Source organism: Phytophthora cinnamomi, assembly GCF_018691715.1.
Source record: "Phytophthora cinnamomi strain GKB4 chromosome Unknown Contig83, whole genome shotgun sequence".
Lineage (NCBI taxonomy): Eukaryota > Oomycota > Peronosporomycetes > Peronosporales > Peronosporaceae > Phytophthora > Phytophthora cinnamomi.
Window position 1 is genome coordinate 141,787 of NW_027151016.1, and position 23,619 is coordinate 165,405.

General features: G+C 56.5%; 16 protein-coding genes across 17 annotated transcripts; 11 read left to right on the top strand and 5 right to left on the bottom strand.

The window, feature by feature from the left end:
* Window positions 1–20: 20 nt before the first annotated feature.
* IUM83_11207 (Transcriptional repressor EZH1) lies at window positions 21–586 on the top strand (the record flags this gene model as incomplete). The annotated part of the gene is made up of 2 exons (XM_067935754.1): window positions 21–487; window positions 574–586. The coding sequence occupies 2 exons, from the start codon at window positions 21–23 to the stop codon at window positions 584–586; spliced, it is 480 nt and encodes a 159-aa protein (XP_067784952.1).
* Window positions 587–1,571: 985 nt separating this feature from the next.
* IUM83_11208 (voltage-gated potassium channel subunit beta) lies at window positions 1,572–2,627 on the top strand (the record flags this gene model as incomplete). Of its 2 annotated transcripts, none has more annotated exons than XM_067935755.1 (1): window positions 1,572–2,627. In XM_067935755.1, one exon carries the CDS (start codon window positions 1,572–1,574, stop codon window positions 2,625–2,627), a length of 1,056 nt encoding a protein of 351 aa, XP_067784973.1. The 2 variants fall into 2 exon arrangements, with proteins under 2 accessions (XP_067784973.1, XP_067784972.1); XM_067935756.1 differs by having other exon boundaries at window positions 1,950–2,627.
* Window positions 2,628–3,029: 402 nt separating this feature from the next.
* On the bottom strand, window positions 3,030–3,542 carry IUM83_11209 (Golgin subfamily A member 7/ERF4; the record flags this gene model as incomplete). The annotated part of the gene is made up of 1 exon (XM_067935757.1): window positions 3,030–3,542. The coding sequence occupies one exon, from the start codon at window positions 3,540–3,542 to the stop codon at window positions 3,030–3,032; it is 513 nt and encodes a 170-aa protein (XP_067785027.1).
* Window positions 3,543–3,746: 204 nt separating this feature from the next.
* Window positions 3,747–5,109, top strand: IUM83_11210 (sporangia induced Bardet-Biedl syndrome 4 protein; the record flags this gene model as incomplete). The annotated part of the gene is made up of 2 exons (XM_067935758.1): window positions 3,747–4,849; window positions 4,929–5,109. The coding sequence occupies 2 exons, from the start codon at window positions 3,747–3,749 to the stop codon at window positions 5,107–5,109; spliced, it is 1,284 nt and encodes a 427-aa protein (XP_067785048.1).
* A 154-nt stretch (window positions 5,110–5,263) lies between these two features.
* Window positions 5,264–6,568, top strand: IUM83_11211 (Phosphoglycerate kinase; the record flags this gene model as incomplete). Its single annotated transcript, XM_067935759.1, has 6 exons — window positions 5,264–5,276; window positions 5,356–5,500; window positions 5,575–5,685; window positions 5,749–5,818; window positions 5,892–6,153; window positions 6,249–6,568. 6 exons carry the CDS (start codon window positions 5,264–5,266, stop codon window positions 6,566–6,568), a joined length of 921 nt encoding a protein of 306 aa, XP_067785090.1.
* Window positions 6,569–6,789: 221 nt separating this feature from the next.
* IUM83_11212 (chaperone DnaJ) lies at window positions 6,790–8,112 on the top strand (the record flags this gene model as incomplete). The annotated part of the gene is made up of 3 exons (XM_067935760.1): window positions 6,790–6,955; window positions 7,028–7,739; window positions 7,812–8,112. The coding sequence occupies 3 exons, from the start codon at window positions 6,790–6,792 to the stop codon at window positions 8,110–8,112; spliced, it is 1,179 nt and encodes a 392-aa protein (XP_067785092.1).
* A 160-nt stretch (window positions 8,113–8,272) lies between these two features.
* Window positions 8,273–9,345, top strand: IUM83_11213 (Chaperone DnaJ; the record flags this gene model as incomplete). Its single annotated transcript, XM_067935761.1, has 4 exons — window positions 8,273–8,324; window positions 8,402–8,731; window positions 8,793–9,016; window positions 9,103–9,345. The coding sequence occupies 4 exons, from the start codon at window positions 8,273–8,275 to the stop codon at window positions 9,343–9,345; spliced, it is 849 nt and encodes a 282-aa protein (XP_067785091.1).
* A 267-nt stretch (window positions 9,346–9,612) lies between these two features.
* On the bottom strand, window positions 9,613–10,302 carry IUM83_11214 (Estradiol 17-beta-dehydrogenase 12-B; the record flags this gene model as incomplete). The annotated part of the gene is made up of 1 exon (XM_067935762.1): window positions 9,613–10,302. The coding sequence occupies one exon, from the start codon at window positions 10,300–10,302 to the stop codon at window positions 9,613–9,615; it is 690 nt and encodes a 229-aa protein (XP_067784993.1).
* A 1,064-nt stretch (window positions 10,303–11,366) lies between these two features.
* Window positions 11,367–12,245, top strand: IUM83_11215 (phosphomutase PMU1; the record flags this gene model as incomplete). Its single annotated transcript, XM_067935763.1, has 1 exon — window positions 11,367–12,245. The coding sequence occupies one exon, from the start codon at window positions 11,367–11,369 to the stop codon at window positions 12,243–12,245; it is 879 nt and encodes a 292-aa protein (XP_067784992.1).
* Window positions 12,246–12,476: 231 nt separating this feature from the next.
* On the bottom strand, window positions 12,477–13,322 carry IUM83_11216 (phosphoglycerate mutase family; the record flags this gene model as incomplete). The annotated part of the gene is made up of 1 exon (XM_067935764.1): window positions 12,477–13,322. The coding sequence occupies one exon, from the start codon at window positions 13,320–13,322 to the stop codon at window positions 12,477–12,479; it is 846 nt and encodes a 281-aa protein (XP_067785089.1).
* Window positions 13,323–13,522: 200 nt separating this feature from the next.
* Window positions 13,523–14,317, top strand: IUM83_11217 (Phosphoglycerate mutase family; the record flags this gene model as incomplete). The annotated part of the gene is made up of 1 exon (XM_067935765.1): window positions 13,523–14,317. One exon carries the CDS (start codon window positions 13,523–13,525, stop codon window positions 14,315–14,317), a length of 795 nt encoding a protein of 264 aa, XP_067785047.1.
* Window positions 14,318–14,601: 284 nt separating this feature from the next.
* On the top strand, window positions 14,602–15,590 carry IUM83_11218 (phosphoglycerate mutase family; the record flags this gene model as incomplete). The annotated part of the gene is made up of 5 exons (XM_067935766.1): window positions 14,602–14,812; window positions 14,875–14,923; window positions 14,999–15,333; window positions 15,402–15,469; window positions 15,534–15,590. 5 exons carry the CDS (start codon window positions 14,602–14,604, stop codon window positions 15,588–15,590), a joined length of 720 nt encoding a protein of 239 aa, XP_067785049.1.
* A 497-nt stretch (window positions 15,591–16,087) lies between these two features.
* IUM83_11219 (putative palmitoyltransferase) lies at window positions 16,088–17,156 on the bottom strand (the record flags this gene model as incomplete). Its single annotated transcript, XM_067935767.1, has 3 exons — window positions 16,088–16,378; window positions 16,470–16,641; window positions 16,732–17,156. The coding sequence occupies 3 exons, from the start codon at window positions 17,154–17,156 to the stop codon at window positions 16,088–16,090; spliced, it is 888 nt and encodes a 295-aa protein (XP_067785094.1).
* A 146-nt stretch (window positions 17,157–17,302) lies between these two features.
* On the top strand, window positions 17,303–19,598 carry IUM83_11220 (uncharacterized protein; the record flags this gene model as incomplete). Its single annotated transcript, XM_067935768.1, has 7 exons — window positions 17,303–17,677; window positions 17,747–18,296; window positions 18,364–18,649; window positions 18,713–18,782; window positions 19,107–19,235; window positions 19,318–19,511; window positions 19,589–19,598. The coding sequence occupies 7 exons, from the start codon at window positions 17,303–17,305 to the stop codon at window positions 19,596–19,598; spliced, it is 1,614 nt and encodes a 537-aa protein (XP_067784937.1).
* A 1,068-nt stretch (window positions 19,599–20,666) lies between these two features.
* On the top strand, window positions 20,667–21,866 carry IUM83_11221 (DNA/RNA-binding protein KIN17; the record flags this gene model as incomplete). The annotated part of the gene is made up of 1 exon (XM_067935769.1): window positions 20,667–21,866. One exon carries the CDS (start codon window positions 20,667–20,669, stop codon window positions 21,864–21,866), a length of 1,200 nt encoding a protein of 399 aa, XP_067784981.1.
* Window positions 21,867–21,940: 74 nt separating this feature from the next.
* Window positions 21,941–22,701, bottom strand: IUM83_11222 (uncharacterized protein; the record flags this gene model as incomplete). Its single annotated transcript, XM_067935770.1, has 2 exons — window positions 21,941–22,593; window positions 22,689–22,701. The coding sequence occupies 2 exons, from the start codon at window positions 22,699–22,701 to the stop codon at window positions 21,941–21,943; spliced, it is 666 nt and encodes a 221-aa protein (XP_067784987.1).
* Between the last annotated feature and the right edge of the window lie 918 nt (window positions 22,702–23,619).

Below are 23,619 nucleotides of genomic sequence, written 5' to 3' on the forward strand. Positions count from 1 at the left end.
ATATTTGCCGCAATGTGAATATGCTGCGCGGCAGCATTCAGAAGAAGATTGGCGTTGCTTTCTCTGCGACCCATGGATGGGGTGCGTACGCCCTTGAACCGATCCGCAAGGACGAATTTGTGCTGGAATACACGGGGGAACTCATTTCAGACGAGGAGGCTGAGCGGCGAGGGGCGATCTACGATCGCCTGTCAGTAAGCTACCTCTTCGGCGTGAACAGCGAGTACGTAGTGGATGCGGCCAAGAAAGGGAACAAGGCGAAATTTGCCAACCACAAAGCAAAAGAGGTGGCCAACCTGGATGTAAGAATCGTCTCTTCGAACGGAGAGCACCGGATCGGCCTTTTCGCACGTGAGGAGATTGAAGTTGGAGCTGAACTCTTTTTCGACTACGGCTACACGCACGACAGCGCTCCGAAGTGGAGCCAGCACGACGAACCACCGCCCGAAAAGCCTGTATATGTCGACGATGAGAACGACGAGTGGGAGTAAGTGCCTTTATTTTGTACTTGTATTTTTATGTAGTGGTTATCATTAACATGGAGTGCTAATTCTCTGTGACAATGAACGCAAGGCAATTGGATTGAGTTGGTAGAAATGAGATGCAATGCTTTTATGAGTGAGGCCGAGGAGACCTCTCGTTTGAGTGGAATGCGCGGAGCGCGTTACCATTTCGACCAGTATAAGTCCTGCTTCCAGCAACCTCGCAGTTTTGTTTTTGCTTATTTCACTCCAGTCTATAGCTGCAGCAGCATTACTCGGACCAGCTAAAGGTGTATTGCTACCTTCAGCGATACATGTACAAATTCCGCCCTCTAATCCGTACCAGTCACCTCTCTAGGATATGTACTTCGTAGTATGGAAGGTCAATGATGATCTAAAACGTTCGCGGCTAGTGCTATCACCCTGCTTCTCAACACCGACAGGCACTCATTTGCATTTTACAGGTATATATGAGTGCCACACAGGTGTTGTTAAGCTCTTACGAGTGGTTTCAGTTGCCTGTAACTCGCTTCAGTTCTTTTCGCACGACCCCACTGCCCACAGCAAATGTGCAAAGTAGGCGTTTCCTCAGCTAGGCCTCGGCGATTCATTTTATCGCATAGCTGTCTGAATTACTACATTCTCCACTTCGTGAGCGTAGCAGTGCTATTGGAGTCCAGTTGCACTCGACAATGACCCAGGACTCCGTGCCGTTAGCTCTATCTCCAGCGGCTCCTCAAAACAACCATATAACAACATCGCAAAAGGTTATATAGTATTCGGACTGGAGGGACGGGCTAGAGGAATCTTTGTATTTGATTGGCGAAATGGACCAGGACGTATTGTATGTGCATCGCTTAGATTAAAAGTGGAGTTGTGCCCGTAATCGAAGTAAGTGCGTAAAGTGAATAAATCGAGGCAAGATTGTGCACTTAACTCGATTACGTGCCTAAGAGTTTCGTACTATAATACCTTAGTACTTCGAGCATTCAGACAGCCCGCAGACTACACTGCTGGAGCTCACTTTTCATTCTGCCTTCTGCTGAGCAACCAACTCCAAGCAACCACCGCAATTACTACCTGTCAACCATGTCGACCACCCCCACCAAGATGACCTACCGCTTCCTCGGCAACTCCGGGCTGCTCGTGTCCAAGATGGCGCTCGGAAGCTGGATGACTCTCGACGACAAGCACACCCCCGAGGCCTGGTACGAGATGATGAAGATCGCGTTCAAGGCCGGTGTGAACTTCTACGACAACGCTGAGGTGTACGGCAACGGCAAGGCCGAAAAGGTCATGGGCACTGCCATCCAACGCGGAATCGCCGACGGTGTCTGGTGCCGCGAGGACCTCGTGGTCACCACCAAGCTCTACATGGGCTCCAAGGGCTGGGCGGAGTCCGGCCCCAACGCACAGGGTATCAGCCGCAAGCACATCGTCGAGGGCGCGAAGGCTTCGCTGCAGCGCATGCAGCTGGACTACGTCGACGTCATCTTCTGCCACCGATCCGAGCCGTACACGCCCATCGAGGAGACTGTGCGCGCCATGAACTACGTGATCCAGCAGGGCTGGGCATTCTACTGGGGAACCAGCGAGTGGAACGCGTCCGACATCGTGGAGGCCTGCGACGTGGCTGATCGACTCGGTTTGATCCGTCCCATTGTGGAGCAGGCCCAGTACAGTCTGATGGAGCGCTCCAAGGTGGAGTTCGAGTTTGCACCACTGTACAAAAAATACAAGCTGGGCCTAACGACGTGGGCCCCGCTCGCCAACGGCATCCTCACGGGCAAATACAGCGGCGGTGTGACCGAGGGCACGCGCTTCGCCGACCCGTTCTTCAAGACCCTGTTCGGCGACACGTTCGAGGACCGTGTGGCTAAGGCCGACAAGCTTAAGGTCATCGCGGACGAGCTGGGCTGTTCGCTGGCCCAACTCGCCATGGCCTGGTGCATCTCCAACGAAAATGTGTCGACTGTGCTAGTGGGTGCTAGCCGTCCGTCGCAGCTTGAGGAGAACCTGAAGGCTATCGCGTTCGTGGAAAAGCTGACCCCAGAGGTGAAGGCTCGCATGAACGAAATCGCGACGTTCGTTCCGCAGATGCCTCAGCCGGACCAACTCGCCACGTTCCGTCAGCGCTGGCTGTAAGTTGTTGGGGTTACTACAGTGTAGCAACTTTCGATCCAGGGGCTACGGGGTTTTGAGATGTGTTTTTGCTCAAAGAACAACTCTGAACAATTACCACTTCTACATGTACAGCTTTATGGCGAAAAGTGTTGTGGGCACTCGAACGGTATGTTAGAGGGCGGAGCAAAGGCTTAGCCAAGGCCGTAATGATGAATAAAGCATACATCCAAACATTTTTGAAGGACCAACATTTATTGATCGCAACCCCCACTAGAATACGGATAACCAAAATTCCATTAGAATAGCACAATGTATACGCACCTTCGAAGACGATCGACGTACAAAGCCTCATAACTGCTGTCTACCACGAGCCTGACACTCGGTCGCTTTCGTGCCTTGTACGGACCACGACCTCCTCTCTCTTCACACGACTCGATCGCTCATCGTTTCGTCTCGAACAGCTCCATCCACCTCCACCTTATCCGCCACAACTGCCTCGCTGCTTTCATCCTCCGTTACAGCAACCTCCGAGTCGACGGAGATCTCAATGAACGACGTGCGCTTCCACCACGTGCGCTCCAGCCTCCACTGGACGCCCTTGTCCTTGAACTTCTTCTGCTCGTTCATGCGCCGCAGCTGCAGCTGCAGTCGACTCTCCGCCTCCTGAACCTGCGTCGCCGCGCAATACAGCGACAACCCGAGAGTGCAGATGCAGCAGCCGTAGCCGAAGCCCTTGCAGGGCAAGCAGGGCCAGTGGTCCAGCAGCGCGTCGTTGATAGTTGCCATGGCCTTGGCGAAGTCCTCGCGCGTCATCACCGTCGCCAACCGCGGCGAGTCCGGGAACTCGTCGTCGTAGCTAGACGCCAGGCCGTTGACGAACACCTCGCCCGTGGGCTGCAGCGCGGCCAGGCGTTCGCGACGAGAGACACTCGACATCCTTCACTCTATAGATGCACTTCGCCTATCAAGCAAGTCTCTTTTTGCGAACTGAGACCGTCGTTTCCTCATAAATTATTGTACACCGCCGTTTTTGGTTAAATTAGGGACGATAAACGAGACAGGGCCAAGAGTTTTGGGGAATGGCTACACGGCCAGCGAAGAGCTACGTTCGCGTCGTTTCGCGGGCACTACTGAGTGAAGATGCCCAAGGAGAACTCGCTGGACAGCATCCGGTCCCCGAGGTCGCACCATGGCGCGCGCACGAGCTCCAGCAGCCACATGTCGGAGCCGTCGGCGCGTAACTGGTACCTGCATCGACTGTATCTGCGCTCCGAGTTCAAGGAGTGTCTCCGCGTGATCGAGGGCGTGCTGCGAGACCACCAGGGGCTCAGCGAGTACCCGCTGTACGTGAAGGCGCTGATACTGAGGCAGTCCGGGCGCATCCAGGAGAGTCTGCAGTTGTTCCAGGCCGCGGCGTGTCTGAACCCGGAGAACAAGGAGAACCTCAAACAGGTCGGCAGGTCGCTCTACTTGTTGGGCAAACACACGGCTGCGATCGAAGTGTACGAGGAGATCCTGACCATGGGGCGCGTGGACGACTGGGAAATCTACCACAGCATCGGTCTCTGCCACATGTACCTGAAGGACTACGACCGCGCGGCGCAAAACTTCCAGCGAGCAAACACGATCAACCGACATGACGCGACGTTCTTGCAGCTAGGCAAGGTGCACACGCTGCGGGAGGACTTCAAGGCTGCGATCAACGTGTACTTGGAAGCGCTGGAATTCTCGCCGGAGAACCCAGAGATCTTGACGACGCTGGGACTGTTGTATCTGCGTGTCGGCGAGAACTTCCGAGCATTCGATTACTTGGGTAACTCGCTCACGCACGACCCGCGCAACCCGAAGACCATTCTCGCGGCGGGTTCGATCATCCAAGACCACGGTGACATGGACGTCGCCCTCGTCAAGTATCGCGTGGCCGCAGCCCAGACGCCCAATTCGGCGCAGCTGTGGAATAACGTCGGCATGTGCTTCTTCGGCAAGCAACGCTACGTGGCGTCCGTGGCCTGCCTAAAGCGCGCACTGTACTTAGACCCGTTCGAGTGGATTACGTCCTACAATTTGGGACTCGTGCATCTCAACACGGGCCAGTACGCATCAGCCTTCCACTTCTTCAGCGCCGCGATCAATCTCAAGCCGGATTTCCCGAGTTCGTACATGTACTTGGCCATCACGCTGAGCCGCCTGGACGACTTTGAAAACGCTTGCAGTGCGTTCGACAAGGCCATCGAGATGGAACGGTACGGCCAAACATCTGCAAAAGGATTGACACTTGCTATTGACGATGATGTTTGCTCGTACTGTGCTTTAACGAGGCAGCGATCACATGTTCCACCTGAACTACGCCATCACGCTGTACAACAACGACGAAATGGAGCGCGCCAAGGTGCAGTTCGACCGCTTCGAGGAGATCTTCGAGGGTCTGGACGAGGAAGCTCGCTCCGCCGACTCAGAGGTGCAGGAGCAACGCCAGGCTCTGCTGAACGCGCTCGTGGACTGAGCACTACCCGCTGTGAAGGACGTCAGAGGACAACACGAGATATGACTACATCGGCGAGACACTTGAATTTTATCCAATGAAATACTCTTTTCGCTGCTGATTGGTCGATACGTCTCATTTGGGTCTGACGAGCAGTGCCGTACATCTAGAGATCATGGGAGCCGATGGTGCGTTGACTGGGCCACGAGCGCTCGTGGCGCATGGTGATGGGGTTCCGTCGGCTCACTGTGTGCGTCTGTGTCTAAGGCTGCCAGTGTGAAAAGCTCGAGGACAACCGGGTCGTGCGGCAACAGCGCTGGCGCGAAGTCTGCGCCAAGTTTTACTACGACCAGGATGAGGCGGCCAAGCGTGTGTTAGACTACTTCGAGGCCAGCAAAGTGGACGAAATCAGGTGCGTCGCAGAGCTTTCCCCAAAGGTTATCCGATGCGCTAATGGTGATGGCTGTATTGCTATTTGTCGGACAGTATCTCGACGGTGGATGATTCCGGAGATGATGCGCAGTTCAACGAGCTAGTGGAGTTGTTGGGGCTGCAGAAGTGCATGGTGCCCGGACACGAAGATAACTTCAGCCAAAAGTGGGTGAGGCGCAATGAGTGTGTAGTAGGTTGGTGGCTGATAAGTGTGGGTTGCGATGACAGTATTCAGATGCTAGAGGTGGTAAAGAACGAAGTCCGAGCCGGGTATCATCATCATATTTCCAAGAAAAGGGTGAGCTTGGTTTTTGTGGTATGATAAAAGGAAACGGTGTTCAGTGGTGACTTGGGTTTTCGACTGGATGCAGTATTCGGAGTTCGATTCCAAGGCTCAGGAAACCCAGGGCACCAATTTCGAGCTTTGGACAGACGATAGTGGGCGGCAGCAACTGTCAGTGCGTGTGCAGCACGACTACACGCGTACAATCGTAAATCACACGAAGATGATGGATCGTATGGAGGTGTTCATCGAAAAGCACCTTTCCAAAGTGGGCTGCCACCCGTTCCTGGCCGGCCTTCATGCCGCTTTGCAGTGGAATCTCGAGAGCTCTACCGTTGTGGCGTGGAAGAGTACGTGCGAAGCCAAGAACTTGATACTTCGAATTATAATTTTGACGAAGAGTAGAAGGAGTAACGCGGGTTCGCATTGATTTTCTGTGCTACAGTTTCGGATTCGGTGTTCGTCGAAAGCGGCGATTCCGAATTCACACACAACGCACTCGCTCTGCTTGCGCTCGGGCTCAACTTCAGCCATTGCGACAGCGCCGACAATGCTGACCAAAACGTCAAGTTCCGCGAATGGTATCTGGACCCGTACATGTCCGACGCGGATATTCGCCAGCTCATGCGGCTCTTCCCCGCAGCCAAACGCCTGGAGGGCAGGCCAACCGGCACGAAGATGCTCACGAGAATGGACCGAGCGAACGTTCACGGACAGCTAGACGAGAACCCCAAGTTCTTCGACCGGTGGTGCGTCGTGCTATAGAGGAAGCCCAGCCCCCAGACACAGTTATCTTCAACATAACAGGCCAAGTTGAAGTTCGTGTAGCCATCGCACAATTTTTATGTGTACCACGCATCAAACCTTCTTGGAAGCGTACGCTATACTATAGTTATCCGTACTTAGTCGGACTGCAGACGTATCCATCGTCACTTTCCACGTGGACTTCCAGTATTACCGTAGCTCGGAGCTGCAGGTGGATCGCCATGGCTACACGACGACGGAGCCCCGCGCTGCTGCTGCTGGCGCTGGCGCTGACGCTGCTGACGTTCGCGAGCGATGTGAGCGCGTTCGGCTTCAACTTCGGCTTCGACGGGGGCCACCAGGAACACCACCACGAGCACGAGCACGACCACGTCGACTTCTACGAGAGTACGCTGCAGCCTCAATTGTCTATAGTTAACTATTAGTGGATACTTACACGAGGTGTGTCAATGTCCGCAGCGCTGGGGCTCACGATGGAGGCCTCCGAGGCCCAGATCAAGAAGGCGTACCGCAAGCTGAGCCTCAAGTTCCACCCGGACAAGAACAAGGGCGACGAGGAGGCCGAGAGCCGCTTCCACGAGATCTCGCGCGCCTACGAGGTGCTCTCAGACCCGCAGAAGCGCCAGGTGTACGACCTGGAGGGCTTCGAGGGCCTCGAGCGCGAGGAGCAGTCGGCCGGCCGCCCGTCCAGCCCCTTCGACGCCTTCTTCGGCGGCGGCGGCAAGCAGCGCGGGCCCGACGCGGCCGTGGACATGGCCGTGACGCTCGAGGAACTGTACAACGGGGCGCAGAAGCAGGCTCAGTTCTCTCGCAACGTCATCTGCCGCAAGTGCCGTGGCACGGGCGCCAAGGGCGGCAAGACCACCACGTGCAAGACCTGCGGCGGCTCGGGTCATGTGCTGGTGGAGCAGAAGATGGGCCCAGGCTTCACGGTGCAGATGCAGCAGCCCTGCCCTAAGTGCGGAGGGAAAGGCAAGACATTCAAGCACGCGTGCCCGTTCTGCCACGGCAACAAGGTCGTCAAGGAGGACAAGGTGCTCACGGCGGACATCGAGCGAGGCATGCCGTCCAGCCACCAGATCGTGTTCGAGCGCGAGAGCGAGCAGCGCCCGGGCATGGTGCCGGGCGACGTCATCTTCCGCCTGCACCAGGTGCCCCACAACCGCTTCCGGTAAGCCGTCGTGGGTGGATTATAGTGCGCCTTGGCCTGCGTTCTCTAATCCTTTGTGTTCTGGTGCTGCAGCCGCGCGGGAGACGATCTCCATTATGACCTGGACATCTCGCTGGAGGAGGCGCTGCTGGGCTACAAGAAGCCCATGAAGCACCTGGACGACCGCACGGTGGTGCTGACCAACGCGAAGGTGACGACGCCCTTCGAGGTTCGTACCGTGGAGGGCGAGGGCATGCCCGTGCACAACTACCCGTCGCAGCACGGCAACCTGCACGTGCACCACGAGATTCGCTTCCCCAAGAAGCTCTCTGTCGAGCAGAAGGAGCTCGTGAAGGAGCTGCTTCCCGAAGACCCTGTAACGGCAGTGCAGTAAACAACTCGAACAGCAAAAACAAATGACAATCAGAGCGTCCTCATCAGAGTGTCCTCAAGGACTTCAACTTCCACTGACCTTCACTCACAGAGAAACTTCTCATACCATTGGCAGAAATCCCCTCACTATCGCATTGTGCTCACAACTCGCAATTCTGAGCATGAGCACCATGGCCAGCCAAGACGCTGAAGCGACGCACGAGCAGTGGAAAGGTGGATCGTCCGTCTTCTTCACTCTGCATGTTCCGCTTTGGTTTATCTGACAACCACCAATTGACTGCGAAACACAGCGGAACAGCTGCAGCTCAAGACGCAGTTGATCGAGACGGACGTGGTGCAGTGGCATCTCGGCTCTCATGTCGGTGATGCGGCTGCGACTGCCGAGACCAAGAGCTGCAGAAAGCTCAGCAGAGTCGCTGGCGTGGACATCAGCTTCCTCAAAGGCTCGAACGAGCACGCCTGCGCCTCCATCGTCGTACTGGAGTACCCGTCTCTGTCGGTGCTGTACGAGGCCTTCACCTACGTTTCGTTGCCTGCGCCATACATTGCCGGATTCTTGGCCTTTCGAGAGGTGCCAGCGCTAACGAAGCTATACGACGATCTGCGTCGACGCCGCCCAGGTGCGTGGAAGAGAGTTTGTCGGATGAAGACTGGGTTCAGGAGGGTGATGGTTGTATGCAGATCTACTGCCGGACGTAACGCTGGTCGATGGCAACGGCGTCTTGCACCCACAGGGCTTTGGGCTGGCGTCTCACTTCGGTGTGCTGGAGAATATCCCCACCATCGGCGTGGGCAAGACCTTCCTCCACGTGGACGGTCTCACAAAGCCCGATGTGAAAGGTCTCATGGCCAGAGCTCGCGAGGAGAGCCACGACCTGGTCAAGCTCGCAGGAAAATCTGGCAAGGTTGCTGTGCTGTTGCTATCTAGCTTGTGGGTGTCGTATTCTATTGACGTGGGGCTTTGCGATGTGCTGTGCTGTGCGATCTCCAGGTTTGGGGAGCTGCACTGTGCGGCACAGCTGGCGTCAAGAATCCCGTTTACGTGTCTGTAGGGCACATGTTGTCGCTGGACTCGAGCGTCGCAATCGCCCAGGCCTGCTCGCAGTTTCGCGTGCCCGAGCCAATTCGGCAGGCCGACCTTCGCTCGCGCGATGTGATTCGGCAGTGGGAACGCGCGGGAGCAGTCGACACCACGCTGGACCTGTACCATGCGTACCCAGCTTCCGACGCCTAGGTTCGAGAGTCCCGGATACATTTGATCCCGAGGCTTGTCTACCGCCGCGTCGCCGAATCTGGTTTCTGTTTTGAGCTGAGGGACATGCAGGACGTTTATGCTTGTCAAACTTGACGAGGTAACTGAGGTAACTCAACGTATCCTGGTGAGGAATGGTTTTTCAGCGAGCCCAGCATCACGGACAACATTTCAAGTCGATTCTGGGAGTAAAATAAATTAGTCGTTCGTTATAGGCAATAACACCGAGTCTGGATAGAAATGCTAAACCTACAACTGCAGACTGAGCGCCATCGACAGGAAGCGCCAGTCGTGTCGGGGGATCGGCGCTACGGACGCCCCCGAGGGCGAGCGTGGCGACTTGCTGTCGCAGTGGTGACTCCATCTCTGCTGCTGCTGCCGCTCCAACTTGATCTTGTCGTCCGCAATAGGCGACGCGGCACGTGCGTTGCCGCGTCCTTTGTTGGGCGGCTGCTCGCCGTCGAAGCTGCGGAACAAGGTGGCGAGCGGGAGTAGGTTCATTTTGATCTGTTGCTCGACTGTGTCCAGCTGGGCCAGCGACACCCGCCGCAGCCTCGCCGGGTTCATGAGCAGCAGCGAGCGCAGCTTCTCCAGCGTCTGCACTGTGCGCACGAGCTTGAGCACGACCGACGGGTCCACGGGCGACTCGGGGCACGCCGACCCGGGGCAGAAGGTCAGCACAGTCTGCAGCTCCTGGATGACCATGGCGATGTCCTCCAGGTACTTGCGCCGCAGCTCTGCCAGCTTGCGCGTGTTGCTGACGGCCGGCGGAGGAGGCGAAGAGGCGGCGCGTGGCTGAGCTGCCAAGTTCCTGAGCGGGGGCAGCGGCGGCAGCAACCTCGGTGCCATGGGCGGGCTGAGGCGCACGCGCTTCTGCTCGGGCGCGCTGCTGGCTTGGGGCCCGCTGCGCAGCGGCTTCTTGCTGTCCTGCGTCGTCATGGCTAGAGGGGCGATGGTGATGGTGGTGGTGGGTGCTGCTCTGGGGGTGAGGCGAAAGAGAGAAATGGCGATCTCGCCTGTCAGCGGCGAGCAGCTCATCCGGTGCACTGTAATCGCGAGTCGGGATAATGGTCTGGTGTTTCTGATTTTTCTCATTTTTGAGAAATGTAACGGTCCGACACTGAGGTTTTGTATGGGCTCACGACCACAGGAATGTCAAATCTGTACATGTTCTCAAATTTGTACTGTACTTGTATCGGCGCCCAAGCGAACGAACGTCTCGCCCCAGTGCTTCGCGTAGGCAAATTGCCCCTGACGAAACCCGGCGACGACGGCGTTCGGCTTGATGGCTGCTAGATCCCCATTCTTACAGCTCCTCGATAAATACGCGCACCGAGATGGAGCTTCCTGCACGGATGCTCTTCCACGTTGAGCTGCAGGCTGGAGGACTCGCTCCTCGCTGCCGCTGACATCATGGCAGTCGCGAGTGCAGTACCGAAGGCGGCGAAGTCTTGCTGGGCGTCACCACTTCGCCGTTTACGCGATCGCCAGTTGAAGCTTGAGTGCTGTCGCAGAAGGTCGGTCGGTCAAGGGAGTGGTGCCGGCTAATCGACGGCAACGGTGGGCTACTACTACACGGATATCTCCGTGGTCCGATTCCGACTCCGAACAGGTGAAGATGTTCACGCAGTCAAGGATTAAACAGCAGAGCGAGCTCCAGAATTTGCCCAGGTCACATCAACCGATGCAGCACCTTCAGTGGTGGGTTTGCTGCCCTCGACTTGTGATCGACGACAGACCGGAGTTGTCTGCATGTATAATTACAATGTCCGACGATGGCAGGCAGGCACATGCTGTCGCGTGCAGTGTCTTGCTGCGATGCTCCGGAAGCTGCACTCGGTGCTAATCTTTTTCGGTGGGGTGTTCTCAGATCTGAGTCCGTAGATCAGATACCTACATTCACTATGAGCATATGAATTATTCATATGCTTGACGGACGCCATTGTCGCACGAGTGCACCAAGCAGCACTCCAGCCTCCGTAGACTACGGGCCGTAGTCGATCATGACCGAGTCCAGCGAGCCCAATCGTTCTGCGCAGGAAGGTGGCAGCAGCAGTCACACCGCTCCCATGCCGCCCACCTCGGTCCGCGCAGTGGAGGGCTTTTTCTCCGCGAAGGCGCCAGTTGCAGGCGACGCGTCGCTCTTCAAGCGGTTCCAGCTCGTGCCTGCGTCCTGGGACGCGTTCCAACGGAAATTCGCCCATATGGGGAAGCCCTCGCAGGAGGATGAGGACGCTGCGAGTGTCACAAGGCGAGTGAAGACCGTGTACTTGGTGCGTCACGCCGAGGGCACTCACAACGCCGCGGACAAGCAGTTCGGTACCGAGCGCTGGGAATCCGAGCTCGCCTTCAGCGACGCGTACCTGGACGCGGACCTCACACCGTTCGGCGTCAATGACGCTCTGAGCAAAGGGCCTAGCAGCGTCAAGGCGGAGCTGGACAAGGGCATGCCGCCCATCGAGCGGGTAGTCGTGTCGCCGCTCTCGCGCGCCATCCAGACGGCCCAGAACTTCTTCGCCAAGAACCAAGTACCCGCCGCGCCGTTCGTGAGCATGGAAAACTGCCGCGAAGTCCTCGGCTGTCACACGTGCGATAAGAGGCGTTCCGTCTCGGAGCTCAGGCTCAAGTTCCCGGACGTGGACTTTTCAGCCATCAAGGACGAGCACGACCAACTCTGGACGCCGACGCACCGCGAGACGGACGAGGAGATGCAGGCGCGCGCCAAGGTATTTTTGCTAGAGCTCTTCCGCGATGTCCCAGAGAATAACGTGGCGGTGGTCACGCACTCGGGCTTCATGGAGTCTTTATGCGCGGTGGTGTTGGGCATCCGAATCCACCCCGCGAACTGCGAGGTTATCCCGCTGGTGCTGGAGGCAGTTTAGACCTGCATCGCCTGAACTGTTCGAAGGCGCTGCGAACAGCAACTGAACAGTTGAAGGATGCAAGCCAAACCTGAATCCATCATCATACACTAAAAAATGTTCACTTGCAATAAAGAAGCCAAGGTGGCTTGGATTTCGTGTATCAATTTATCCCCTGAGGCAAAGGGGCGAACGGGGTTCTATCAATCGGCACTTATTGCCCGCTTGTACTACTTGCACATCCCGCGGAGCTCAAACTGCCTCGAGCACGATCGGGACGACCTCACAATTGCTCGGACGCACTTGTGAGCCCAATGTAACGGCACAAATCGCCTCAATAATGCTCAGGTGCGCCGCCACGACTACGTAGCGCTCCGGGACCTCGCGGAAGAACTCGAGCAAAAACTCCCTCGCTCGCTTCTGGATCTCCGCTGTCGTCTCGCGATGCGTTGTCGACCAGAGCTGGTCCTCCTCGTCCGTCAAGCGTGAAAAATCCACGTCCGGGAACCTGCGCTTCAGCTCCGACAGCGGTCGTCTCTTGTTGCACGTGTGGCAGTCGAAGGTCTCGCGGCAGCTCTCGATGCACGTGAACGGCTGGCCGGGTACCTGCTCCTTGGTGAAAAAATTCTGCGCTGTCTGGATCGCCCGCGAGATCGGCGACACCACGACCCGTTCAATTGGGGACATGCCCTTCTCCAGTTCCGCCTGCACACTGGGGCGCCCCTTGTCCTGGGCATCTTGAACTCCAAACGGGGTCAACGGGGCATCCAGGAAGGCCTCGGTGCGCGCGAACTCGTCCTCCCAGCGAGGCGAGCCGTACTTGTCGTGCGCCTCATTGTGCGTGCCCTGGGCGTGGCGCAGGAAGTACACGACCTTGATCTGTCTGCAGGCGCCGTCCGGCCGCCGCTCCTTCTCCAGCTGCGCCAGCTTCCGCTGGAACTCGCTCCAGGACGCCGGCACCATCTCGAAGCGCTTGAACAGCGGCAGGGGCGTCGTGGCGTCGTCCTCGACCACGGCCTTGGGCACGAAGAAGCCGTCCACGACCTGCACGGCGGCGGGGGCGGCGCGGGGCGAGTCATCGGCGCAGGTCTCCGTCATGCTGGACGCGCGCAATTGGACGCAAATGTCAGTCTGCTCGGTGTTGAGCGTTGAGCGTGGCGGCCGTTACGCTAAAATTAGTCCAGGCTGAGATTACACGCACCCGGATTTCAGCCAATCGCGCGCGCTTCAACCACTCGCTCTCGTCGACGAAATCAGATCATGTGACAGTCGGTCTTTTAGTCACTAGGAGCCTCGAAATGACCAACGGATCTGGCGTCGTGAAGGCTGTCGAGGGTTTCTTCGCGCCGAAAAAGGTGCCCGCAGCCGAGCTGTCGCTCTTCAAGCGGTTCGAGAGGGTGTCGCCGTCCTGGGGCGCCTTCCAGCAGCAGTTCGAGCTGCTGTTGCGGGACAAGCGCAACGTCAAGGTGGTGTACTTGGTGCGCCACGCACAGGGTACCCACAACGTGGCGGAGCAGAAGTACGGCGTTGGCCGCTGGGAGGACGAGCTTGCGCGCACTGACGAGTTCCTGGACCCGGACTTGACCCCGTTCGGCGTCGAGGACACCAAGGCCAAGGGCCCGCCTAGTATCGCGGCTGAGCTGCAGCAGGGCATGCCCCCCATCGAGAGGGTCGTGGTCTCGCCGCTCTCCAGGACCATCCAGACGGCGCAGACCTTCTTCGCCAAGGACCAAGTGACCGGCCGCCCGCTCCTGTGCATGGAGAGCTGCAGGGAGGTGCTCGACTGCTACACGTTCGACAAAAGACGCCCGCTGTCGGAGATCAAGCACAAGTTCCCCGACGTCGATTTCTCGCTGATCGAGCACGAACACGACGTGCTCTGGTCGCCCACGCACCACGAGACAGACGAAGAGATCTACGAGCGAGCGAGGTGCTTCCTGTCCGAGCTGTTCGACGCGGTACCTGAGCGATTCGTGGTGGTGGTGTCACACGTCTGCTTCATCCAGGCTGTGTGCGCCGTCACCATGGCCCGTGGCATTGACTTTCGACCTGACAACTGCGAGGTCGTGCCGCTGGTGCTAGAGGCCACATAACGGCGTCACTAGCGGTTGCGGACTCCGCAGCAGCTCTACCACAAGTTCGTTAACCTTACCACGCCCACATTTATCCTTCAACACGACACTATCATTGCAGCTCGCTTTCAGTGCCCTGCGCTTTCATGTTGACCTTATCTTGATCATAGTTCTCTCTCGTTTTAGGCCGACCAGCGTCGTCCGTCCATTTCGCTTGTTGTGACTCTTCGCTGCCAGCCATCTCTCGAAGCTGATCCAAGCCGACGAACTCAATAACAGCGGCAAATACCAAGGCGACTGAGATCATGGGCAGTCTACTGAGCAAGTCACTGCCTCCGCCAGCGCCAGATCAGAAGCGGATCCTGTCAAACGGCAACCAGGCCTCGTCACCGACCGCGGCTAACGGCGAGCCGCTGTTCCTGGACGAAGTCAAGGTCGAGCCAGCAGCCTGGAGCGAGGAGAGTCTCTGTCGGACGGTTCAACGCTTCTTCGGACTGCTACCAGACTCACCGGCACGTTGCAGCACTCAAATTGCTGGAATGCACTCATCACTAACAGTCAGTTGGATGAACAGGGAGAAACCCTAAAGAAGGAGCAGCAGTACCCGATGTTCAGACACCGCTCAGCGTACGAGTTTACTGTCAATTGGTTCGTATGAGAAGCTTGTAGCTATATTGATAATGGCGTATTCCGTTGGTGCAGGACGTTCGTGTTTAATGTCGGAAACCGCATGGGTGCCATCCTCCTCATTCAACAGCTCTACCGACGATATCGACGAATGCGGAGTTGGCACGAGGTGAGCGAGCACATGCTGCAACTTGCTCGAGGCCGGCTGGCGGCCCAGCGCGCTCAGGAGCAGGATAACATTTCGGCCGCCAGCTTTCGCCTTTTGTTGGCTGAAGGATTCTCAGCAAGCAAGGTGTGTATCTCGGGAGCATTGAAGACAATCCAGCTGAAACTCGTGTTGAATACCGAGGCTGGCGAGTGCTACCTCACGTGGACGCCGTCGCGGAAGAAAAAACCGCAGATTAATCTACGTAAGTAGTGCCACTGCTGGATCGCTTGAGATCTTTGACAGTGTTTTGATGCTTGCTTCGTGCTTTAGACGACATCGACCAGGTGATACCAGTTCTGAAGGAAGGAAACCCGGAAGCTCCGCGATTGTCGAAGAAAGTGAGTTATCGCCGCGGGATAATTATCGCGTGCCGGAGTTACCACCGTGGTCGAGTTGTGCTAGAACTTGCGACCAAGAGAGAGCGAAACATTCTGCTTCAGGGATTTCATCGACTACTAAGCGAGATGGTTGCGACCGAACCGACTCTGGATGATGTTGGAGCACTCCGCAGCCAACACCCGCGACGTCAGAGCGTGATTGAGTTCTTTAGCACTTCAGAGGAACCACTGCCTGCGAGTCCTCACGTGATCACGACCAGTTTGTCACCAAGGAGGGGATCAGTTGCCATGTATCGTCCAGAGCCGCTAGCAACGGGTGCCCCGCACCAACCGCACGACTCGATTGATCTGCCTCCACACTCCGTGACAGATTCAGTTAGAGCAGACGCAAAGGCCATCGAGCATTTTTACCAGACGCGCTTTGACGAATCGCCCGACAACACCATGTCCATTCCGCAGCCAGCGCGACGACCCAGCAGAGGGATCGAAGCCCGTCACTAGGATGCCTGCACTTGATAAGCAGTATTCACCGCTCTGCGATCATAACTTTGCTATTCACGCGTCGCAAAGATGCCTATCAGACGTAAACGCTGTCGCTGCGGGATCTATTGAATTTCTCTAGTCGAGCTTGGTGTACTTGATGTTCAGGGGGAAGCTCTTCCCGTCTCGCTTCCTGAAGCTCGGGCTGTGCAGAGGCACAAACCAGTACGGGAGCTCGCGGAATGTACCGAACACCTCCTGGAAGTTACGCAGGATGCCCACGTTGTAGTAGTTGATGTACTCGGGGTCGTCGCGCTTCTCGCAGTACTCGAGCGTGCTGTAGTTGTTGGCCACGAAGTACAAGTGCATCAGGTAGAAGCACGCCAGCGCCAGTCCCAAGCACGTGCTGCTAAAGAACACGCACACAGCCTAAAACAACAAACGAACATGAACACTCACCAGTCAGCCACACAAACCAAGCAAGGTAAAAGTTCCCTCCAAGTGTTTTAGATCTACAGACCTGCAAGTGTGGGTCGAACAGCCCGAGCTTGCCGAACAGGTAGAGCGTGGCTGCGCGATCCAGACTCTCGGCCAGCGCGTAGCGAAACAGCAGGCTGCTCTGGTACAAGCACGTGGCCGCGCTCCAGCCCAGAAACTGCACGAAAAACTTGTAGTTAAAGTATCCGATACACCTGTCAACCGCATACAAAGTTGCCGTCAACTTCAACTTGTCCGCCATCTGTCTTCCACACACAAAAACTTCTATATTTTCGGTCACGTACTTGTTGATGTAGACGCAATGATGGTCCATCTTGAGCACGCAGCGCCTGCACGTCGAGCAGTGGTGGGTCCGGTCCGGCTTGAGCCCGCGGCACTTGCGGCACGTGCGCACGCCGCCGTTCATCTTGCTCTCGACCATGGCGTCGTCCGCCGGTTGGCGCTGCAGCTCCTGCAGCTTCTCCTTGCTCAGCGTGCGGCGCGGCAGGAACGAGTCGCCCGAGCGCATTGTCTGCGTCAGCGACGCACACAGCAGCAGCGTCATGCCGTGGAAGAGCAGCAGCTGCCAGGGCGACGCGCCGCCCGCCAGCACGCGGCTCTGCGAGAGCACGGCGAAGGACGTGTACAGGTACAGGATCACGCCCACGATCACACCCGGCAGCACGAAGCGCAGCGGCTTGGGCGCACGCCACTCGCAACAGCACCCCATGACGTGTAGCTATCGAGATGAGGTGGCGACACACGGTGTATCCATGTTAAGAAATATCATGTGGCGCACATAATGTACTCATTTTACCGTTTTTTTGGAACCCATGAGAACAAGAAACGGCACGAAAAAGGCAAGTGGCGCTGGAGATGATCCCTCCGGTGAAGCTGGAACATGCAGCGGCCGTGGCCATCGCGCCCACGCCCACTGCGGCGCAGTGTCCAGGCGGCGACAACCAGGCGGCGGACGCGGCGCTGGAGATCGCGCTGCAGCCGCCCGAGACGTGGTACAAGGACCAGTTCGGCCGCAAGGCGACGTTCGAGCTGCGCGTGCGGCGCTCTGGGCCTCGCTGCGCCCAGTGCGCGGCACAGCGGCTGCTAGCGGTGCAACTGCTGTACGAGAGCGGTCGCGTGGTGGAGAAGCAGGAGATCCTGCATGTCCTGGGCGGCCAGTGCCTCGACCAGAACGGCGAGAGCGCGCTGGCGATCCGCATCGCCGAGGTGTCCAAGAACCACCTAAACCAGGTGAGCAACATGGGTACACGTCTTCTTTTCTTTTATTTATTGAAGAGCTAAATTAGTATTGCTGTGCAGAGGTTCCGTGTGGAGGTTGCAGTGCCGAGGTGTCCGGGCTCATGTGGCTACAAGACGTCGGTGGTGTCGGAGCCAGTGCTGGTGCTGTCCAAGAGGAAGAAGCGCGCGGTGAAGCACACCGCGGAGACGGACTCGCCCGCAAAGGCGAAGAAGGCCAAGCGTTCGTCGGTGCAGGGCACGCCGAACCGGAAGTTGTCGAGCGACTCGCCCGACAGCTCGCAATCGTCGTCCACCGTCACGGGAAACGTGACGGCGGCGATAGCAGAGATGGAGGACTTGATGCCGCCGCGGAGCTCGGGGGCTATGGCTCCGTTTACGCCGGAAACCCCGAATTTGTGTCTGTGGGCGAACGCTGCGTTCGACCTACTGTACAAGCTGCAGTGGCAGCGCGTGCCTACGAACACTGCCGATAAACCCGGGGCTAATCTCGATGAGATTTTGAGGCAAGCGCTGTCGAAGGCGTACAAGTGTCCGTCGTGTCAGGAAACATATGGACAGGTGCCAGCTCATCGAGACGACTGCGATCTGAAGCTGCTGCTGGATCAAGGAGGTACGCGTTCCTTATCCTGGATAGCACCGTTGTGCTTTCTCAATTCGTGATTAATGTGCTTATTTAGGGCAACCTGACCCGGGAGCTGCTGGGGCGGGGAACGACTTCGCAGGAAATCATTTGCCCCAGTGGTCGTCGGACAAACAGTTTGAATGGTCGGACAGACCTCAGGCAATGTACAGCGGTGGTGATATTACGCCGAAAATCCAGGCGTCTCCGTACAATCTATCGCAGGACTTACTTCGGATATCAGGACGCGAAGGTGGCGAGTCCCAAGTACTCGCAATCGGGTTTGAAAACACAAATATTAGTTCCTGGAAGGACTATGCCTCTATTTCCAAACTGCTTTACAGGTAAGCTTTTGGGTGAAACCAGTGAAAGTTAAATGAACACTAACTCGAACTGTATTTGTATAGCACCTCCTACCTCGATGGGAAGTCTCCTCAAGCTGGAACTGCTCTCAGCCCTACCTTACAATGGACTGGGGTATTGCCACCTGTGGGAACACTCTCGCTTGGGTTTCCAACTCTTCCCAGCGCAACAAAGAACACACAAGCGGAAGAACTACACAGTACGGCGTCTCAACGGTTTTCGGCGTTATTGGCAGCGACAAAAGGCATGTCTGCGGATGCAGCGGATCTTTTCCGGGAGAGTGAAGCAGCTTTACAAGGAGATGGGAATATTGTGAACTCACTGAGCAATTTAAGCGTGAGCGATCTCATGCGATCAAGCACAGGAGACAAAGCTGGGGCCGACCCACGACTCGGGCACCGACCAATTTCTTTGTCGGGGTTGTTGTCTGGGGATCAGCCGCTGATAGATATGAGTTTGGAGGGAGGGGTACAATTTGTTCTTGCGTCTGACTTCCAAGGCTGTGGATTTCCTGCTCTCGATGCCTCGATGGCACTCGTGGGCTTCTACAATCTATTGACTGAAACGGTAAGAAGGGCTGTGTTGACAGAAGTCGCTGCAGATTCTTCATGTCGTAGTATTCTGACACTTCTCTTTCGTCTGACGACAGAGTGATAGCCCCGCAGAACTACGCTTCACGCCGAACATGTTTCCATTGCCAGAAGAGATGCTGCGAGAGCTGGAAGGTACCATTACGGAGTGGATGAAAACGCCAAACATTTGTTGTCGGCGCGAGTCAATACTAGATAAGCCTGAAGACTCGTTGGCTCGCTTGAAGAACGTCGTGTTGCACCAGACTGTGCGGTAATGTGACCATTCCCAATGGATATTTACTACAACTTATAGACTTTGACTGTCAGACTTTTTTGTCTTGGTCGCAGAAATGGATGACGGAACGTAAACTCGCTTGCATCCCGCCAGTTGCAGATAGCAATGATCAGGTACAGCAGGTCCGGTGATTGAAGGTACCCGCATGTTGAAGCGCACAGTTTTGAACTTCCTGGAGGCTTGGACCACACATGTACCTTCCATGAAATTGTCAGTTTTATCGTACAGTGTATCCCAAGTCAGTTTTATCGTACAGTGTATCCCAAGCATTTATTTAGTACGGTACCTTGTTTTCGGAACGTAGGTGTACTACCGTAAAGTTAGGATTCAGTGAGACTGGTGTAAAACTCTAGAAAATATGCGAACAATTTAAGGTTTTTACGACGCTAAAAGCAATTTTCAAGTCAAGTATAAGCTGTATCTTTTACTTTTTACACTGCAATCAGAACGTCTCACTGAATCCGAATTTTACGATACGTAGCTCCAAATCTAAACACTTATTAGAACGCCGCGTTTGTTGTTATACAACGCCCTACTTTAATAAATGCTCGATTGTAGACATGTACAATAAATCTTACACTATAATTTTCACTAAACTACCGGAAAGTTTTACCTCAGTGTGCGTTGTGCGTGATCTAGAGTTAGAAAGATGAAATGCAGGGGAAACGAGAGAATCTCTTACTTCGTGGCTCAGTTGTAAAGATACCGTTCTTCATCACATAACATGGAGTGTGAACTGGTTACTCAGCTTGCACCAAATTTTATTTGGTTGCAGGAATGAATGTTTTCTAATCGCAAGCTTCAAGCTCAAAATTATAGACATCATTTACAATGTTGTACTGAGATAGAAACAATTGAATTGCTGTTAGCGCAGCCCTTCTATAATTATATATAATAATAGCCAGCGAGTTTGGGCACAAATTACTCTGTATCCTACAGGATAACAAAACGACTTACGTTTACTATTGCGGAATTTTTGTGATGTTCGCAAGCATTTTCTGTTGTCTACGCTGTGCAGTACAGAGTAATAAGGTACAGGACAGGTTTGGCCAACCAATCCATCTTTTCGCTTCATGGCCAATATTCCGTTCCCAGTGCTTCATTTCCTGCGAGTGTAGCCATCGCATCGCCATGGGGAAGCACGAGTTCCTGACGCCGAAAGCCATCGGCATCCGCATGAAGGCCAAGGGCCTGCAGAAGCTGCGCTGGTTCTGCCAGGTGTGCCAGAAGCAGTGCCGCGACGAGAACGGCTTCAAGTGCCACACCACGTCCGAGGCGCACCAGCGCCAGATGCTCATCGTGGCCGCCGACCCGGACAAGTTCATGAGCGGCTACAGCGAGCTGTTCGAGCAGGCCTTCCTCGAGAACCTGCGCCGCCGCCACGGCACCAAGCGCGTGCGCGCCACGCACGTGTACAACGAGTACATCCAGGACAAGCTGCACGTGCACATGAACGCCACGCAGTGGGAGACGCTCGGCAGCTTCGTGCAGTACCTGGGGCGCACGGGCAAGTGCGTGGTGGACGAGACGGAGAAGGGCTGGCACGTGCAGTACGTCGACCGCGACCCGCGCGCCATCGCGCGCCAGCAGGAGCTGGAGAAGAAGAAGAAGGCGGAGCTGGACCACGAGGAGCGCAACCGCCTGTTCATCGCGCGCCAGCTCCAGATCGCCAGCGAGAAGGAGGACTCGACGCAGCAGCAGCCCACCAAGCTGCAGCGCGGCGAGCACGGGGAGAAGATCACGATGGCCATTGGCGGGAAGGCGGCGGCGAAGAAGGAGACCGCAGTGTTTGGTGACGCTGGATCGAACGTGTTCGCAGCGGAAGGGGGGCGGGAGAAGGACAGGGAGGCTGAGAGTGATAGCAGGCGTCCTGGCAAGAGGCACATGGTGGACGCCATTATGGAGGAGGAGGAGCGCCGCAGGAAGGAGAAGAGTCGACGGCTGGAGGACGAGGCGAAGCGACAGCGGAAGGAGAACTGGGTCGCCACGGGGATCGTGGTCAAAGTCACGAACAAGAAGGTGGGCGACGGCCACTACTACAAGTGCAAGGGCGTGGTCAAAGCCGTGGAGGACAAGTTCTGCGCCACCGTGGAGCTGCTGGACTCCGGAGACGTGCTGCGCCTGGACCAGGACGACCTGGAGACGGTGATCCCCAAGCCGGGACGCAAGGTCCAGATCGTGAACGGACTGGGCCGAGGCTGCGTCGCGAAGCTGCTGGACATCTCGGTGGACGACTTCTGCGCGCGCATCCGGATCGACTCGGGTTCCTTTAAAGGCGAGGTCCTGGACCGTGTAGAATACGAAGACATTTGCAGACTAGCCGACGAATAGCGGATAAAATACACAGCCCGCAGAGCAGCTAACACTTGATCTTACCCCGTACCTGTCGCTAGAATATGCTTGCATCACGGAGACGACGGAGACCGCCCGCTGTCGTCGTTGGCCTGTTTGGCCTCGACGTCCTCCATGTCCTCGTCCTGCTTCTCCTGCTCCTCCTGCTCCTCCATGAGCGCGTCCTCGTCCAGCGTGGCCTTGAGGTTCTGGATGGTGTTCATGAGCAGCGCGAACTGCTTGGTGCGCAGCTCGAGCTTGCCGTCCACGGCCTGGATGGCGGCCGTGGCCTCCTCGAGGCGGCGGTTCTGGGTCTCGATCTCCGCCTGGATGGCCCTGCGCGACGGCAGCTCGTTGATGACGCGCGCGATGGACTCATACTCCTCCTTGTAGGCGCGCACCGTCTTCTCCACGTGCACCTTGACCTTGAGCTCCTCGATCTCGCGCGCCGCGCGGCCGATGGACGTGTCAATCTCGGCGTTGAGCGTCTCGTACTCCTCCAGCTCGCGGTCGCACGTGTAGTTCCAGATCTCCGTCTTGTTGGCCTCGAACTCCAGCTGCTCCAGGTCCCAGAAGAGCGCGTCCAGCTCCTGGCGGCACGTGGCGTCGTCCACGGCCTCGTCCGCCAGCAGCTCCACGAGCCCCAGCATCGTCTCGGCGCACTTCTTGAGCCCCGACTTGCCCACGGTGCTGGTGCGCGTCAGCAGGCGCCGCCGGATCACGCTGTCTAAGGAGGCGAACACGCACACGCATAAACGTAAACAGAGAGAGAGGTGAGCACAGGGACGCAGAGAGGAAGAGGAGGAGGAGGAGGAAGCGCACCATCGTCCGCCATTATTGTCCGAGTTGCCAGCGCTCGATATTATTTGAGTCGTGATTTAGGTGTGCCACACAGAAAATTACTTGAAGCGAAAATGGGTCACGCTCAACTCTGTTGTGCCCACTTTCCAACATGATAACCAGAAGTGGTTGATCCTGCCATATTGGCTTCTTACCGAAGTTCAGTGCTTGTTTTCACGACTTGCTTCCTGATGTTCTCCGTCTCAATATGCGTCACCTATAAGCTGAGCTTTGGGCAATGCCTCCCTCCAGGTGGAAAAGGTGTCCTCACCAGGAGGACCCGGTGCTGGTAAAACGGGGTTGGTGCAGGGACTTGAGATGAAATATACAGTACTGCTACGACTTTGCGCTATCGACATGAAGGCGCACTCGAGAATCATTCGCAGCTATGTTTGTGAATGCAAGCCAAACATATTGTCACTCACTTCTAGGAAGAAAGCTGTTGAGGGCAAGTCGACGCTCAGGAGTCACAGTAATGCTGGCAGGAGAATTTAAAAAAAGAGCAAGTGCATGTTGAAGCTGTAGTGAGCGAAGCTGTCGCGAGCTATCGAGTTGGAGTGGCTAAAAGCGCCGTCGTTTATTGAGCAGAGCAGGAACGGAACGCCAGTTGAGCATTTGCTGCTCAATGTGGTTTGGCGTCGCACCGCCCAGCCCATCGCGCGTGTCTCGCAAGGACACACACCCGCCATTGTGCACGTGTGCTCTGCATCGTCTGGAGCGGGAGAAACGGCTTGAAGCCGAGCGGCATGGCCAGCCGTCCCCACGTCGAGCAGTGCACCAGCCGCACCAACCGTCAACTTCGGGTCATTTGAGCTCCAGACAGCGAGGAATTCATCACAATGAAAAGGCAATGGCGACCCCACGGAGGCAGATTCAGAGACCAAGAGAGGGCACAAGAGGAGAAGAGAGGGTT